At 42.2% G+C, this 18708-nt stretch overlaps 1 protein-coding gene across 1 annotated transcript; it reads left to right on the plus strand.

The window, feature by feature from the left end:
• The first annotated feature begins 6240 nt into the window (after nt 1–6240).
• ap2m1a (adaptor related protein complex 2 subunit mu 1a) lies at nt 6241–17305 on the plus strand. The gene is made up of 13 exons (XM_055882955.1): nt 6241–6466; nt 7482–7603; nt 12983–13248; nt 13348–13430; nt 13582–13587; nt 13709–13844; nt 14135–14279; nt 14712–14732; nt 15226–15351; nt 15537–15672; nt 15878–15975; nt 16129–16240; nt 16358–17305. Exons 2-13 carry the CDS (start codon nt 7530–7532, stop codon nt 16490–16492), a joined length of 1338 nt encoding a protein of 445 aa, XP_055738930.1. The 5' UTR covers nt 6241–6466; nt 7482–7529; the 3' UTR covers nt 16493–17305.
• Nucleotides 17306–18708: the final 1403 nt, after the last annotated feature.

Here is an 18708-nt window from a genome sequence, read left to right on the forward strand (position 1 = left end):
ATATCTGTCCCCAACTCAGCTGTCTGTGTGCCATCTGTTGCCTGCTCTGCCTAATGACATCATTGTGAAACATTTCCATTAGCATTTCACTTCTTTCTTATGAACATTTTATCAACTCGTCTTTGAGATATTAGGCTACTAGAGTTCTTACTTTGCGTTTTGGTGTACTGAAAAATACTCTGATGTCCGTCTTTTTACTTTTTTCTGACATTTTTCTACCTGGCTGGCCGGTCTAGCTGCACACACACACATTTACACAACACATGCTGCAACCTTTTGTAATTTTAACATAGTTTGTTTCATATTGGCTAGCTTCCAACAATAGCTGAATTTGCAAAGCTAGCGAGCACCAATTCCGTTTCTGTGGTGTTTGCTATAATCTTTGCTACCTGGTTAAATAAAGGTGAAAAAAAAATAAAAAATCACTAGCGACAATTTAGCTTTTGCAACGAGACCATTAAATATATTTAAGACAATGGTATAAGAGAGTGTAGTTCAGTTTGGACTTCAGTTTATCGCTAACCTTATCACAGGGACTTTGAAGCACTACAGCTGCATGCTAATCTTGGAATAAACTGACGATAGCAAATATTCCATCTTTGACGACGCCACATAAATGGAATAGGTACTAGCTAGCTTGATAGTTAATGTTTGCTTTAGTTTGCGCGTTAGCTCTGCAAATTCAGCTAGTGTGTGAACCCTGCAACATTAGAAAAATATATACATTGCTATGGCGCAATTGACTGAATTACCTCACGTCAGTTACGTACATCGAGTGCCTTTCGGACAGTAGATACGAACCCTCTATTACCTTGCAAGCTAAAGAACTGGCAGTGGATCAAACCATCGTGAGGCAAAGGGCGGGGGGGTCGCAATCTTGTGAAACTTAAAAACGCGCTATTAAGTGTCTATAATCAGCACAAGTGCTTTCATTGCGTATTATTAATATTATTGAAATTACATAGTTATGTTTACAGTGATATATTGGGGGGGGACAAGTCATATTTTTCCCAGGATGGGGGGGTCGTGTCCCCCCCGTCCCCCCTGGGATTTCCGCCTATGACTGTACCTGACTAATATTGAAAAATCAATGTCCCCCTTGTTAAAAATATTTTCGGAATACTCTAAAACCTCAGGATATAAAATGGACTTGGAAAAAAATCAAATAATGGCAATAGGAAAAAGAAAAATAATAACTCAGGATCTACAGCAATCCTTTAAGTGTGTCACGTCTGTTCCCGCTCTTCCCTCCCCCTGGCGCTTGAGGGTGCCAGGTTGCCCTGCATCACGCACTCCTGCCATCCATCACGCACACCTGCCTTCCCTCGTCATGCGCATCAGCGTTATTGGACTCACCTGGACTCACTTATCACCTGTTAATTTCCTCCCTCAGTTCCCCACCTCTGTTCCCCGCTGCTGCATTGATTGTTTTTTGTCTTTGTTTTCTGTTTGCTGACGCTGTTCCTGTCTCATTCCATGTCCGTTATTTATTAAATGTTTGACTCCCCATACCTGCTTCGTCTCTCCAGCATCAACTCATGTGACAAAGTGGACCACAAAAAATATGAATTACTTAGGATGCTTAATAAGTGACAACAAATAAACTCAGCAAAAAAAGAAACGTCTCTTTTTCAGGACCCTGTCATTCAAAGATAATTCGTAAAAATCCAAATAACTTTCCAGATCTTCATTGTAAAGGGTTTAAACACTGTTTCCCATGCTTGTTCAATGAACCATAAACAATTAATGAACATGCATCTGTGGAGCGGTCGTTAAGACACTAACAGTTTACAAACGGTAGACAATTAAGGTCAGTTATGCAAACTTAGGACACTAAAGAGACCTTTCTACTGACTCTGAAAAACACCAAAAGAAAGATGCCCAGGGTCCCTCCTCATCTGCGTGAACAAGCCCTAGGCATGCTGCAAGGAAGCATGAGGACTGCAGATGTAGTCAGGGAAATAAATTGCATTGTCCGTACTGTGAGATGCCTAAGACAGCGCTACAGGGAGACAGGATGAACAGCTGATCGCCCTCGCAGTGGCAGACCACGTGTAACAACACCTGCACAGGATTGGTACATCCGAACATCACACCTGCGGAACAGGTACAGGATGGCAACAACAACTGCCCGAGTTACACCAGGAACGCACAATCCCTCCATCAGTGCTCAGACTGTCCGCAATAGGCTGAGAGAGGCTGGACTGAGGGCTTGTAGGCCTGTTGTAAGGCAGGTTCTCACCAGACATCACCAGCAACAATGTCGCCTATGGGCACAAACCCACCATCGCTAGACCAGACAGGACTGGCAAAAAGTGCTCTTCACTGACGAGTCACGGTTTTGTCTCACCAGGGGTGATGGTCAGATTCATGTTTATCGTCGAAGGAATGAGCATTACACCGAGGCCTGTACTATGGAGTGGGATCGATTTGCAGGTGGAAGATCCGTCATGGTCTGGGGCGGTGTGTCACAGCCTCATCGGACTGAGCTTGTTGTCATTGCCGGCAATCGAAACGATGTGCGTTACAGGGAAGACATCCTCCTCCCTCATGTGGTATCCTTCCTGCAGGCTCATCCTGACATGACCCTCCAGCATGACAAAGCCACCAGCCATACTGCTTGTTCTGTGCGTAATTTCCTGCAAGACACGAATGTCAGTGATCTGCCATGGCCACCGAAGAGCCCGGATCTCAATCCCATTGAGCATGTCTGGGACCTGTTGGATCGGAGGGTGAGGGCTAGGGCCATTTCCCCCAGAAATGTCCGGGAACTGGCAGGTGCCTTGGTGGAAGAGTGGGGTAACATCTCACAGCAAGAACTGGCAAATCTGGTGCAGTCCATGAGGAGGAGATTACTGACTATAGACTACTGACTTTTATTTTTGATTTTGATCCCCCCTTTGTTCAGGCCAACATTATTCTATTTCTGTTAGTCACATGTCTGTGGAACTTGTTCAGTTTATGTCTCAGTTGTTGAATCTTGTTATGTTCATACATATATGTACACATGTTAAGTTTGCTGAAAATAAACGCAGTTGACAGTGAGAGGATGTTTCTTTTTTACTGAGTTTATATATAAAAATATCCCATTACTCAACAACATGAAAGCAGATCTAATTAAATGGAACAATCTCCCCATACATCATATAGGTAGAATAAACCTCTTTAGAATGACATGGCTCCCAAAGTTTTTATTTTTTTTCCGGTAATACCAATTACCCCACCTAAGACATTCTTTAAATAAGAATACTCAGCCATTGTCATGCCCTGATCTGTTTCACTTGTCTTTGTGCTTGTCTCCACCCTCCTCCAGGTGTCGCCCATCTTCCCCATTATCCCCTGTGTATTTATACCTGTGTTCTCTGTTTGTCTGTTGCCAGTTAATTTTGTCTGTAGAATCTACCAGCGTTTATCTCCTTGCTCCTGTCTTGTCTTAGTTTCTGTTTTCTATTTTTTTCTCGGCTTTGACCCTTCTGCCTTTCCTGACCCTGAGCCTCCCTGCCGTTCTGTACCTTTGGCCCACAACTCTGGATTACCGACCTCTGCTTGACCTGACCCTGAGCCTGCCTGCCGTCCTGTACCTTTGCCCCTGTTGTTGTAATAAACATTGTTACTTCGACACAGTCTGCATCTGGGTCTTACCTTGAAAGGTGATAGCCATAACAAACGTCATATGGGCAAGTAAAACTCATAGACTAATTAGGAAAGTTTTACATGTACCTAAATCTGAGGGTGGTTTAAACCTTCCAGATATGGAATTGTATTAACTTGCCACCCAAGGCTTTTACTTTTGACATATTGTTAAATGCACTAATGAGGAACAAAGGGTACATGTTGAAGATACGCATACTCATCCCTAGAATCTTTAGAGTCTGTTTTCTAAGGAGGTAGCTCAGAACATTAACAACTTGATAGTTAAGAACACTATAACAACATGGAAGAAAATTAAACGGATTCCAAAATAACCAATATCCCTCCCTAAAAACACATCTCTATGGAACAATCCTTGGATAGTTTTTCAGAATTCACTAATAAATTGGCGCACATGGAAAACTAAAGGCATAGCAACCGTAAATGACGTGGCAATAGGAATTATTATATTTTCCATGACAGAATTAAAAAGCAATTTTGGATTGACCATTGTAGACATTTTCAAATATATGCAACTTAAAAGTTTTATATCACAACATTTCGACCTGGAAGCTTTAGGACATCAGAACAATGTTGAGGTAATCCTATTTGTGTGAGAAAAATATACTCATATGACAGGTAAGATATACAAAAGATATACAAATGCTGAACTGTAGTCAATGAACAGCATTCTCAAACAGGTGTCCAGATGTGCCATGAAGTGCTTTGTGAGCCTGGTCATGGCCCACATCAAGGCCAACATGCCAAGCACACTGGACCCACTCCATTTTGCCTACCACTCCAAAAGATCCATGGAAGCTGCCATTTCCATCACTATTCACATGGTCGTAATACATCTGGACAACTGCAGAAGAGTTACAAGGTGTGTTGAACGAAAATATCCCATCCTCCCAGGCCATCAGCTTGGTGTAGGATCAGTTAGGGTCAAAGTAGTGGAATGGGGTAGTGATTGTTATTTTATGAAATAGTGGTATAGGTGTTGGTTAGTTGGTGGTGCAATTTTTTTATTTTTCCACCTTTCTATTTTCATATCACAAAATGTAACGCGATTGACCACACACTACCTGACAGTAGGTGGAGGTCTGCACAAACAAAATGTGCGAACACCATGATACCAACAAAGAAGAAGAAGGAGTAACAATGGTCAGCTAGTGGGATGCTGGTACATGAGCAGAATTGAGCAATCGGAAATCCCTCTCAGTGGTGTGCTGGGGCCTCCACCTCCTTGCCTCATTGCTCAAAGAAAATAAATGCCTCTCCAAATTCATTCAATTCATAAAAATCACAATTTAATCAACACCCATCTATTTTTGTGACTACCTGGACCTACCATTTGGTTTTAAAGTATTGAAACCAAACCATATGACATGAATGAAAAGTACTTTAATAAACATGAAAAGGTGAATGTAATAAGCGCTCATCATTTCAAATAGGCTACATGTTATATTAAACAACATATAAACAATCCAAATAGGTCAGGAACCAGACAGGGAGACTAAGAAGGAACGGCAATTAATAATGTAGGCTATGTTATTTCAATTATTTTAAGGCTATAGCCTACAAAAAATACATTGTGAAGCATTTGCGAGTGTGACACAATAGGCTGGTAGGAACAATTTTACCTTGTGCACTGGTCAGTAAAGGAAGAGGTGGGAAGTATGGGATGTAGGAAGTTTTGTGGAGTAGACTATGGGTTGGGCACACAGGGTTGAATGCCACGTTGTGGATGATAGTGCGACATGAAACAGGTCTGTGTGATGAGTGTTAAGTGGAGGAAACGGTGGAGTATGTGTTGATATATTGGGAGCTGTATGATGTAGATAGGGAAAGATTGTGTGAGGGGTTCGAGACGGTGTTGCCAACTAATTTTCGGGGTAAGTTGCTAGAGTCAGGTTGATTTGTTGCTAAAGGTTGCTAAATGACGTTGTGATGTCATTGCGTGATAACGTAAAACTGCGTCATTACGTAGAATACACAATAACGTTACTCAAATTGACTGGCCATTTCTGCAAAAAAAATGTTTAGGTACAGACTCCCACTCTTTTCTGTACTTCTGGCTGTACATTTTTGATTGAGACATGTTGATTGATGTTGTAATATCTGTTCAAGATAAAACATTCGTGACCAACTATATTCATTGGGTTTGGCTCGTCCAACCCGTACTACTGCTGCTGCAGTCAGCCAACAATGACTGGCAATTTGCTGAAATTGCTGCTGCCTGTGCACGAGCTGAGCGCCTGCTGATGACGTCAATCACAATGCATTTTTGCAGCCAGGCACGTGTATTGTGACGGAAAAATCGTTTTTGTGTCATTTAGAAAGAAAATGCGTGTATTTTAGAATTTGAGTCACTTTTCAAAAGTTGCTAAAAGTTCAAAATAAAATGTTCAAAGTAGCTAAATGTGTTGCTAGGAACTGTTTGAAAAAAATGTTGCCAGGGTAGTCTGAAAAGTTGCTAAATCTAGCAACAAAATTGCTAAATTGGCAACACTGGTTCGAGAGGCTTTGACCGGGTTTGAGTGGTGAAGTGGGAGGAAAGGGGCGTGGCCTTCAGGGCTCTATTTCAATTTCTTAAAAGGACTGGGACTAATGAAGATAGTTTAATAACTGGGTCGTGATTGGCCTCACACTCCAGTACAGTTGGTGGCGGTGTACTCACCAAGAAGAAGAAGACGGTGGTCAGCTGACGTCTAAAGAGGAGGGGAAAGCAATAGGAGCATAATTAGCTAGTGTGTGTTGTAGAACTTTTGCTAACGAACCCTGAAATATATCGGAGAAAAAAGGGACGTGAACTTAGGTGTGTGAGAAGACTGAGGTAAGATTGTAATTATATCGAAGACAAACAAGTCTTAACATATGCAACAGTTAACACAGTCTAGCTAGCTACCGGCGTTTATACCAGAGAGGCGCTAGTTAGCTAACGTTCATTTTAGGCTGGCTGGCAGCTAGCTAACTAAAGTATATGTCTTGCTAACTCTCCATCCTGTTTATCCCAAACCGAAGGTCAACTATCCACTAAAGTTGTAACGTTATGTGTAGCAAGCAAGACATGGTGGAGTATACGTGTTCAGTTGTGCGTTAAAAATTGAAGGGAGAATATAAACAATTTATGAAATTGTCGAGCTATCTTTTCCGGTCAGGCAGACATCTTGGTGGGGCAACAAAACTGCTTAACGTTAGTGGCTTCATGCCAAGCACACCATGTCCGCTAAGTCAAACAACATCCTCCTTTCGTGGAAGGGAAATTATCTTGCTAATCCAGCTATATGTGTGTCCAGCTAAGTAAAATCATGTGCTGGCACGGGAAACTGTCTCGCCTTCTGTTACCGTACCTGGTCACAGCTAGAATTCCAGGAATGTCTTTCATTTCATGCATATTATTCATACGCCTCATTATATTATAAACTACAGAAAATTATTAAAGTTAATACGTTATTTGTCCCCCACCGCACTGGGCATAATAAGGAAATTCTTCAATCCAATACCAGCAACCGTCCATATGAACTTGAAACCACTCCCATACTACTCATAGCTAGCTAGCTACTGGGAATTCTGCAAAAACATTAAGACTAACTAAAATGGCTCTCATTATCATATCTAAGCTACTACTCATTAATCCTACTTTGGATGCGAGGTGACATGATTTTCTGTGTACACATCACCATTGTGACTGAGTGATCATCACTAAGTGGGAGTTAATATAGGATTCTCTGCTGGAAACATCCTAGATATTTGGGTCGTTCAGAATCACCATTATTTGCGAAGTACATTTGCATGTAACAGGAATTTGACTTGGTGAGATGTCATATCACCCTTTCGCTCTTCGTTAGGTGGGTGTTGTTTTCACCATGGCCAGTTTGGACTAAGGAGCAGCCACGATGATTGGAGGACTGTTCATCTACAACCACAAAGGGGAGGTCCTTATCTCTCGTGTCTACCGCGATGACATAGGGTAAGTGAGGCGGTAATTGGTTCTGGGGATTATAGAAGTGGGTTCTGTTACGAAGAGGGGAGAAGGAGATAGGAAATGGTGTCCATCTGGTTGGCCTGAGGTAAGTTAGGGAGATGACTAAGATGATCACTTTATTTGTAAATTGTACACAGGGGGGGGGGGGGGGGTGTAGGTGTCTTGCAGGTGTCTTGCTCAAGGGCATAACGGCTGGCAATAGAATCAAGGATTTGATAGACCCAACCCCTAGCTTGCCAGCTCACTTCCTGACAGCTCTGCCTTGAAGTGATCCCTGAGGTTCAATGTGAACTGATCAGTGTAAGTAATCACACAGCTTTCACCTGTCAAGCCCTGTCAGATCAGGTTTTGTTCAGGGGAGGGATCGGGGAAGGATGCAATTGTATGAGAGGGAGCTGTCCCTAAAATTTTGGTCGACCAAGAGTCTGTTCTTTCGACCCAACGATTGGTCGAAATTTTAAAAAGTGTGTTTTTCAATGTAGACATCCTGTGTTTTAATCAAGTCAAGTACAGTGTATTCAACGTATTCAGACCCCTTCACTTTTTCCTCATTTTGTTACGTTATAGCATTATTCTAGAATTGATTAAATTACTTTTTTCCTTCAAATCTACACACAATACCCCATAATGACAAAGCAAAAACTGGTTTTTAGATTTTTTTTCAAATGTATAAAAAAAAAAACGGAAATATTCACATAAGTATTCAGACCGTTTCCTATGAGACTCGAAATTGAGCTCAGGTGAATCCTGTTTCTGTTGATCATTCTTCAGATGTTTCTACAACTTGATTGGAGACCACCTGTGGTAAATTCAATTGATTGGACATGATTTGGAAAGGCACACCCCTCTCTATAAGTTCCCACAGTTGACAGTGCATGTCAGCAAAAACCAAGCCGTGAGGTCGAAGGAATTGTCCGTTGAGCTCCAAGACAGTATTTTGTCAAGGCACAGATCTGGGGAAGGGTACCAAAACATTTTTGCAGCATTGAAGGTCCCCAAGAACACAGTGGTCTTCATCATTCTTAAATGGAAAAAGTTTGGAACCACCAAGACTTCTAGAGCTGGCCGTCTGGCCAAACGGAACAATCGGGGGAGAAGGGCCTTGGTCAAGGAGATGACCAAGAACCCCATGGTCACTTTGACAGAGCTCCAGAGTTCCTCTGTGGATATGGTGTCCTTCTGGAAGGTTCTGCCATCTCTGCAGCACTCCACCAATCAGGCCTTTATGGTAGTGGCCAGACGGAAGCCACTCCTCAGTAAAAGGCACATGACAGTCTGCTTGGTGTTTGCCAAAAGGCATCTAAAGACTCAGACCATGAGAAACAAGATTATCTGGTCTGATAAAACCAAGATTTAACTTTTTGGCCTGAATGCCAAGTGTCATGTTTGGAGGAAACCTGGCACCATCCCTACGGTAAAGCATGGTGGTGGCAGCATCATGCTGTGGAGATGTTTTTCAGCGGTAGGGACTGGGAGAGTAGTCAAGACCGAGGGAAAGATGAACGGAGCAAAGTACAGAGATCCTTGATGAAAACCTGCTCCAAAGCGCTTAGGTCCTCAGCCTGGGGCGACGGTTTGCCTTCCAACAGGACAACGACCCAAAGCACACAGCCAAGACAACGCAGGAGTGGCTTTGGGACAAGTCGCTGAATGTCCTTGAGCTGCCCAACCAGAGCCCGGACTTGAACCCGATCGAACATCCCCATCCAACCTGACAGGGCATGAGAGGGTCTGCAGAGAAGAATGGGAGAAATTCCCCAAATACAGGTGTGTCAAGCTTGTAGCGTCATACCCGAGAAGACAAAGCTGTAATCGCTGCCAAAAGTGCTTCAACAAAGTACTGAGTAAAGGGTCAGAATACTTATGTAAATCTGAGATGGATATCCATCTATTTTTTTGTTGTGCCGGGCTCAAACTCACTGCGCTGTCTGTGTTGCTTAAGCTCAACATAATTACAGCAATTTCTGATTTGAAAAGTTCTGTTAGTGAAATCCCTCATATTTTTGGGGAAAAACATTCCCTATTCCATCAACCCTTGCTCTCTACAAATACATGTATGCATCGTGTGCGCATGACCAATAGGGCCTGACCTGTAGCATAGCATAATCATGTCAATAAATAGCTTGTTCCAAACATTCATAGTTTATAATGTAAACAACACCAAATACATTATAAGCGTACCGGAGTCTGTTATGTTTTTTTTTGTTAAGCCTTTATTACAGCAGCCTAAACAGTCGCAATCATTCGTGAATGCAATTTCCGAAATGGAATGGTTTATTGTTTAAGCAAATAAAACATTTTTTAAACTAAAATGCTTGATTGCATTTCAAATCACGAATGACTCACATGCTTTGTGACGATTTATTGATACAGTAGCCTATAAGTATTGAAATATAGGCCTAAGTTACGGTATTCAGACAAAACAGAATGTACTCTTATGCCTACAGCTTGACCGTGGTAATACAAGACTACTATACTAAGCCTACTAATGATGATTACATTACTTATTATTATAATGATCATAATATTAACAATAAGGAAATCAAGAAAAAGGAGCATTATTACCAGAAATATAATTTTTCGGACTATTTGTAACAATGTAAACAACACTAAATATATATGATAAATAATACCAGAAGCTGTTCTAATGAAAAAGTGTAAAGCCTTTACAGCGAAGATTAAAAACAACTGCATTTGTGTAATTGTTTACTTGACATGTCGTTGCGTGAGGCTTCGTGCTCACGGATTCAGTAGGCTATTTAACACACTCAAACAGGAAACAGAAGCAGGATCTGTACATAATTAAGTTGGGATTTCCTCTCTCCTCACTTTTCTTAGTCAATAAGGCAAGGCCTGTTTTCTGACCTCTTCATTCTGCTGCTGCTTCCACTGCATTGTTCTCAACACCAATATACTGGTTAACTTTGCTATTATGCACATAGCAACATGGTCTAGGAAAAGATAACAATTCAACAGCGCACTGATGTGTTTCAGAACCACGGAGAGCAACCAGTATCCAACGCTGGAGAAAGAGCATTTGTTATAAAATATTATTTGTATTATTGTTGCACCATTGTTCTTATGTAATATAACCATATACGATTTCCTTAGACTAATGGACTGTGCCATCCCCACGGCCTCCACAATGGATTAGTCCACTCACAGACACCAATCAGAGAGGTGAATTGTACACCATGATATTTAGCAAAAACATTTTTTGCTACTGCTCGACTAAAGAAATCTGTCGACCAACAGACTTGACCAAACAATCGACCAGTCGACTAAATGGGGTCAGCCTAAAAAATAAATAATTGTAATTACTTATGTTAACTTTGATCTTAAAACAAGTGTAATGCCATTTTAAGTTATTGGTCTTTTCCTCCAATAGGTGATGGAGTGTATGTGTAACATTTTTACAGGCATCATCACCTCAATGCACTGTATCAATCACTCTAATTCTAGCCCCTTGTCAAACCTAACCTCTAATTCGCAAGATCATAGTTATAGTAACTGCTTTCATTAGTCATTCATGTCCTTCCTCTTTATCTAGTGGTTAGGAAAGTGAGGTGGAAGGCAGTTTTTACATGTAGAGGAATTAGTGTAAACCGGTTATTAGAAGTACAGTCGAGCCTTGTAAGGCTTTATTTAACATTGGCTGGTAATTGTCTTTTTTGAAATTGAGAACAATGTTTTGTCTTTTTTGAAATTGAGAACAATGTTTTTACTACCGAGATATTAGACTAGCATTACAAATATATTGTGAAAGCTATATAAATAACAATGGAACAAGTATTCATAGTTCATATTGCGTCTGAGAAATGTTGGGGAATGTTTTATCGTAACCTTGGTTGTCAGAGGAAAATTTAGAAAAACGTACTCTAAATTGACTCTTTGATAAACAAAACAATTCATCCAACAGGAAGATTTCAACAGATGGGTCCACTGATTTTTGCACCCACCAAAGAAAATAACTGGGCTAATAGCCCGACTATATCATCTTGTGGATAATCGCTATTGTATCAGGTCTCAGACATGGCAAGCTCTCTGGAGTAGCAAATGCTCAACCAACTATCTAACCACACCACTACAGCTCGGATTGATGCAGAATCAATACATTCAACTGCCAAGATTTTCCAGATGAGACTCGACACATTCAAGCTGCTTAAGATTAAGACCAGTCTTAAATTCAACCACATTGGTGGTAAAAGTAATTCATTTAACACATTGAAACTGCATTTGGTTGCCGACTACAGTGTTCCTCTTCCATGGCTGGTATTTCAACACAATGTTACTCGCTCTATGTACATGCACAAAAATGTATTTGTGTGCATTTTGTCTTTCTCTCCTTTACATCATCCCTCTTTATCCGTTTGCCATTTTTCCTCCATATCGCCATCTTTGACACTGTAGGAATAGGTAAGCAATGCACCAGCCTATCGAGCATGTCCCCTGACCCATGGTAACCAATTCCTGACTCCCAATGCATGACCTCTGACCTACAGCAACTACCTGATGACCCTTTCAGCATGTCACCTGACATATCAGTGGCTGAAGAAAACAGAGTGAATTATTGCAACCAACTAATGCCCCACTGATTTTATACACATTAGCAACAGGTGTGGCTGAAATAGCCAAATACACTAATTTGAAGGGGTGGCCACATACTTTTGTGTATATATAGTGTCTCTTCCCTCCTTAATGGACATTACCTTCTGAAAAAACAGCAGGACAGACTCTGTTAAATGAGCTAGTATGGTACCAGTGCCCCTTCCATCTTTACCTCCATCTGTCTTAACTAGTGCAGTCCTGACTCTGCAGAGTCTGTAATCTGAAATTGGTTCCAGAGATTCATATTTCTGGGAACTATTTCCCTGGATCGGCTCTGGTTCCAAATAAAGGTATGATTAACTACTAAGCAGTAGCTTTGTGGTCAATATCATTTTCACTACTGTCAAGCTCACAGAAGTTGTGGACCCGGCACCTAAGGATCTATTCCAGAATATTGCACATCACTGATTGAGAATCGTCAGTCTTGTCTGGACATGCTGCCTCATCTGTAGTAAGAACTGTAGTGATTTCTACATCTTGGATGTCAAGTAGGTCTGAAAAGGGAATGTATGGAAGGTAGTGTAGGTGATTAGTGTGTGTGACTATCCCTCTGAAAGCCTAGAGGAGACTGGTAATTTATACACATTACTTTACAGACTACTTATGTATATGTGCGTATTAATCAAGAGCGTGTTATTATGAGTTTGCTTTTGTTGTGATCAACTGCAGATAGGAGGAAGATCCTCTTCCACATTTGCTCCTTACTCCTGACATGATAGTCATCTGTATCTTGCTCTCTCTACCTCCTTTTCTCAGGCGCAACGCGGTGGACGCATTCCGTGTGAATGTGATCCATGCCCGGCAGCAGGTGCGCTCTCCTGTGACCAACATTGCACGTACCAGCTTCTTCCATGTCAAGCGCTCCAACATCTGGCTGGCGGCGGTCACCAAGCAGAATGTCAACGCTGCCATGGTGTTCGAGTTCCTCTACAAGATGTGTGACGTCATGGCCGCCTACTTTGGCAAGGTCAGCGAAGAGAACATCAAGAACAACTTTGTGCTGATCTATGAGCTGCTCGACGGTAACTGTCACTTCGCACAGTCATGCCATTCGGATCTTCTTTACTCTCTCTTACCCTTCATCATTTATTCATGGTTTGGTTTTTTTGTTTTGTGTGCAGAGATCCTGGACTTCGGGTATCCCCAGAACTCTGAGACCGGAGCACTAAAGACCTTCATCACCCAGCAGGGCATCAAGGGACAGGTGAGGATGAGAAGTATCTCCTTGTCACTGTTGATGAGCTCTGCAATGGGCTCTGTAGCAGAACTGTGTGCCGTCTGTTTTCCAACTGTTTTCTAAAGGTTTCTCCTATTGTTTCTTCTTTCTCTGGGATTGTGGACACGGCCGGCTGCAGCATCAGGTAATGAGCCTCATTTGGTTTGGGCTGTTGATTTCAGTTCTATTTGGGACATTGGGCCTGGTTTCAACCATATGTTGTTTTTTCCACTTCATATCATGTTGATCTGCCTCTCTTTTTCCAGACAAAGGAAGAGCAGTCTCAGATCACTAGTCAGGTGACTGGGCAGATTGGTTGGCGTCGCGAAGGCATCAAGTATCGGCGCAATGAGCTCTTCTTAGATGTGCTGGAGAGTGTCAACCTGCTTATGTCGCCTCAAGGTGAATTTTGGTCATAACACTTGAAAGTAAAAGGGCCTAAACAGGTGTTGAATATGCTAAGAGCAAAAATAACTAGGGGAAGTGTAGGAGTAATGTTTCAATGGGAGAATCACAATGGCATAGTGCTCACGTCCTCTCTCCTCGCCGCCTCAAAACCCATTGAATGAGAAAGCCAGAGGTCCCTCCCCTCTCAGCTTCTCTTCCAATGGTTTTTGAGGAGAGAGGACACAAGGCGTATGCGATTGAGAAAAGGCCCTAATGATTGGACCTTTCACTTTTATCCGCTCCAGGTCAGGTCCTGAGTGCCCACGTGTCCGGCCGTGTGGTAATGAAGAGCTACCTCAGCGGAATGCCGGAGTGCAAATTTGGCATGAATGACAAAATTGTCATTGATAAGGCGGGTAAAGGCGGTGTCACTGATGAGGTGGGAAAGAGGTGAGTAAGAGGGGCTGTTTTTGGATGGACCCAGGGTTGGTGTTTATTCCTTTTCAATTCAGGAACTAAACTGAAATTTCAAATTTCATGAGGAGAATTGGAATTTCAGTTTAGTTCCTGTTCTGAATTGAAAAGCATTTGACCCCAACTCTGGACAGAGCTTGTCATTAAAGGGCTGGAGCGTAATACAAGAGACTTGTGCTGCAGAATCAGATAAAGAATGTATTTCTCAATTGATTTTCAACTTGGACTATTCAGACTGATAGGCAGTGGTGTTGATTCTAACTTAACCTTCTGTGGAAATAGGAATGTGATCTTTATCAGACCAACTGTCAGTCCCTGGACTAAGACCTCTATATAGAGCTTGTGTTGAGACTTACCATTTTTTCCATTCGATACATCATTCTTTCCCTCTCTTGTTCTGTACCTCAGTGATTTGGGGGGAGGAGGAAGGTACTGTATTGATATCTGGCTTTACTCACATACCTCCCTGCTGTCTTGTCTATGGTGTCATTAATGGTGACTGCTTTACTAAGCATTTGAGGAGGCTCCCAACATTTACTGTATTAACCGAATAGTGTGACTGCTAATTGAAGAGAATCTAACTAGCCTTCTCAAATCTTTAGTGGACTTCCCAATGGTTGTGTATTTCTTAGTCATCAGTGAGAGTGTTAGCTTTATTACCCACATTCCCACCCGCTTGACCCTTAACCCTGACCCAGTCTTTGACAGGGATAGCATCCACTGGGTTGCTGTGTTGCCATGGTATCCCTTTTTGTGTGTCTATGTGTTGTGAGTGTGTTTGGGTGGTGGTGACGTGTTAGGAAGTGGGGCATGTAGAGTAGGGCGTTTTTAAATGACTGGTTTGTGTGTTAGTTTTGAATGTCTGTATGAACAGGTGTGTATGGTGCATAGACAGTCAACCCTTCTCCCTCTGCTCCTGTAGTACAAGTGGTAAGCAGTCCATAGCCATCGACGACTGTACATTCAACCAGTGTGTGCGTCTCAGTAAGTTTGACTCGGAGCGCAGCATCAGCTTCATCCCCCCGGATGGAGAGTATGAGCTCATGAGGTAAGTGTCACAGACTAAACTTCAAACCTATATTACCCTGTGAACGCGCATGTCATTTCGCTTTCTGTGTGCATTTATTCAGATGTGCCCGATGATTTTACCCGGCCTCCATCTTTGTACGTCTTTGTACTCTGTTGCCCCCTGCGTGTGTCTGCTTTGACATGAGTTTGGTGTGGTTTTACCAGGTACCGTACCACTAAAGACATCATCCTACCTTTCCGAGTCATTCCCCTGGTCAGGGAGGTGGGCCGCACAAAACTGGAGGTCAAAGTGGTCATCAAGTCCAACTTCAAACCTTCGCTACTGGCCCAGAAAATTGAGGTAGCTATTCAGCCTTTTGTCTTTTTAGATTGTGTTAGTAACCTTGGGGTAAACCTGTTCCTCTTTTGAAGTTACCTTATGTTTTGTCTCATAAACCTGGTATTTTCTTGGTCTTAATTTCAGCTATTGTTATAAAAAAGTTCAGGTTTAGACTGCTGTATGAGAATTTGTTTATCATGTTATGACATGTTTTCTGTTGCTCCAGGTGCGCATTCCCACGCCGCTCAACACAAGCGGTGTCCAGGTGATCTGCATGAAAGGCAAGGCCAAGTACAAGGCCAGCGAGAACGCCATCGTATGGAAGTTAGTGTTATTTTAACCCTCTCCTTCTCCATCACAGTACCAAAGATCACACTTGTTTTGTATCTCCTTCCTTGATTGTGAATGTCTCTTTCTGATGTTGAATGTGTGTGCCCCTGATCTTTTGTTGTATTGGTGTGTGTTTCCTGTATGTAGGATCAAGCGCATGGCTGGGATGAAGGAATCTCAGATCAGTGCTGAAATTGAGCTACTGCCCACCAACGATAAGAAGAAGTGGGCCCGTCCTCCCATCTCCATGAACTTTGAGGTAAGGTTGCAGTCACACACACCCTCTCAGCAGTAATGACAAATTTAGCATACAGTATAAATATGCAGTTGTGTAGAACTTGTAACCTGGATGTCTTTGTCCCTCTCTGCCACTCAGGTTCCATTTGCCCCCTCTGGGCTGAAGGTGCGTTACTTGAAGGTGTTTGAGTCCAAGCTGAACTACAGTGATCATGATGTTGTCAAATGGGTGCGCTACATTGGCCGAAGCGGCATCTACGAGACTCGATGTTAGAGCGAGCTGAGGCATACCTAGCATTCTCCCTCCACACTTTACATTTTTTCTTATGTCCATCTCTCTTCCCTTTATTCCTCAATGTTAGGGATGAATTTAAAAAAACTGGCATAATGTACAGATACTGTATATGCAAAATGTGAACCATAGTATGGCATCTTACTATAGTTAAAGGTAGACTCGGTGATATGATGTACAAAGTAAACAGCAGGTGGGTCATTTTCTGCAGCAACTAAGAGCGTTGAAGCCCGAGGCTCAACTTCTCTGCTATTTTGGTGCCCTGGCTACCACGCTGTGATCCCCTGCCATGTGTGAGCTAAGTGTTGCATCTTGCTCATTTCAATAGCCAGTGCTGCTCATGGCAACATCATTTCGATGAGTCTACCTTCAACTTGCAAACAAACTGCTCCTGTATAGAAAGAATACAAATAACCTGAAAACTGGCAGGGGTGGTATTGAAGGGTCCATAATGTTGGAGGAAAGTGGGGGTCAGTGTTATTGTCCAGTCTGCAGTTTTTATTATAGGGTCAAGGTCTTTGAAGAGTCCCCTTGTGATCCATCCTTTTTCTAAATGGCCTTTTGAGTCCAACATCCTCTCTTACCTGTGAAATGCATATAGTGAGCTTATTGATAATTGGCATTTTGTTTCATTGGGTGGAATACAACCTGAGCACTACAGTGGCTTGGCGCTGACCTGCCTTTTCAGAGCCTGTGATGAGGTTGCCCCCCCCCCGGTGGTCACATTGCCTCGTCTGGCTCTCCTTGTTTGTAAAACCTGGTGACTGTCCAGTAAAATCCCATCATGTAACCAGCTCCGCTTGTCATTGTCTTTTTCACGTGTTTTATAAACTGGGTGGTTCACGTCCTGATTGTCTGACAGCATACCACAGATGTTACAACTTTTTACTGCTCTAATTACGTTGGTAAACAGTTTAATAGCAATAAGGCACCTCGGTGGGGGTTGTGGTATATGGCCAATATACCACAAACCCTTGTGCCTTATTGCAATTTACATGAACACGTGCTAGTAAAGGATAGGTTGTGTTCCATGTCATATCAGGTAACCACATATCTAGGTGTTGTGAAATCTGCAGTGTCATACTGGAACGCAGCCAATGGGGGGGATTTGATTAAGCTGGCCCGAGTTTGTACCAGGTGAAAAGTGATTGAACAAAGTGACATATGTCAAGCAATGACTTGGGATAGATACATGGTTTCACATGCATAAATGTTTGCTCTTGATAAAAATGCATACGTGCTGTGTCTGCCTTGCGAGAATACATTACGGAAAAGATGTTTCTGAACGATGCACCTTGTTGACATGACCTGGCGTAGATTACTGTGATTGGGCTGTGACCCTCGTCAAATCAAATCTCAATATTTTACAAAACCCGAAGGATAGGTCCAGCTAATGCACTGAGCAGGGTTCTCTGATTTAATGTGTGGCTGGTCTGGAGTGTAGTAACTGTTTCTTGGTCGTGTGATCAATAAGCATTGAGTTTCACAATCAAGCACATTAATACAGCAGGACCAGGGATTGAGGATTCAACATGGTTAACTTTATTCCATTTACATGTTCTACTGGTTTCTCTTAGCCCTGCACATTCAGGAGCTAAACAAATTCAACCCAAACAGTAAAACAATGTTCTTGTATCCATGTATATAGTGGAAGGATAGTTAGACAACTCTTGCCACCAAGTGATCTATAGCCCATGCCCCTACTGAGAAGCAATTTTAATTGATACATTTTAGTGGACTGATTCTTTAATCTAACATGGTTGCAATACTATGCTTAAAATAATCCCATGTTTCAGCTACCCTACTGTATATAGGAAATAAAACAAACACTCCTGCTTTGCCACCATGGAGACAAAGCCCAGTAAGGGGTGGGCCAACAGCCAAAAACAAACAATGCCCAACTACAGGAGGAGAGATGGGACCGGGATAAAATTATATTCCAGTCGTTTTTAAAAATGAAGTCTTGTTATTGGGCACATTTTGGGGGGGTTTTACTAGAACCTCCTGAAAATAAGTTTTCCCTTTGAGCCCTACTGAACGAGATCTAGTTCTGTAGTTCAAAGGCTGGGCACTATACTTTAAAGTCCACTGTCCAAAGACTGACCATCAAAACAATGTGCAAAACAGGTCAAGCTGAATCCAGGTCAGTCCATGGATGGAGGACATTGACATGCCTACACAAACTAGCAGTTTACACA

This window comes from Salvelinus fontinalis, chromosome 26, assembly GCF_029448725.1.
Source record: "Salvelinus fontinalis isolate EN_2023a chromosome 26, ASM2944872v1, whole genome shotgun sequence".
Classification (NCBI taxonomy): domain Eukaryota; kingdom Metazoa; phylum Chordata; class Actinopteri; order Salmoniformes; family Salmonidae; genus Salvelinus; species Salvelinus fontinalis.

What these genes read in the sequence shown, in the direction of transcription:
- ap2m1a (XM_055882955.1), top strand. Translation starts at nt 7,530, where the DNA reads ATGATTGGAGGACTGTTCATCTACAACCACAAAGGGGAGGTCCTTATC. An exon ending in CCTGCTTATGTCGCCTCAAG is followed by an intron (nt 13,845 to 14,134) that starts GTGAATTTTGGT and finishes TATCCGCTCCAG; the next exon opens with GTCAGGTCCTGAGTGCCCAC. An exon ending in GATTTGGGGGGAGGAGGAAG is followed by an intron (nt 14,733 to 15,225) that starts GTACTGTATTGA and finishes CTGCTCCTGTAG; the next exon opens with TACAAGTGGTAAGCAGTCCA.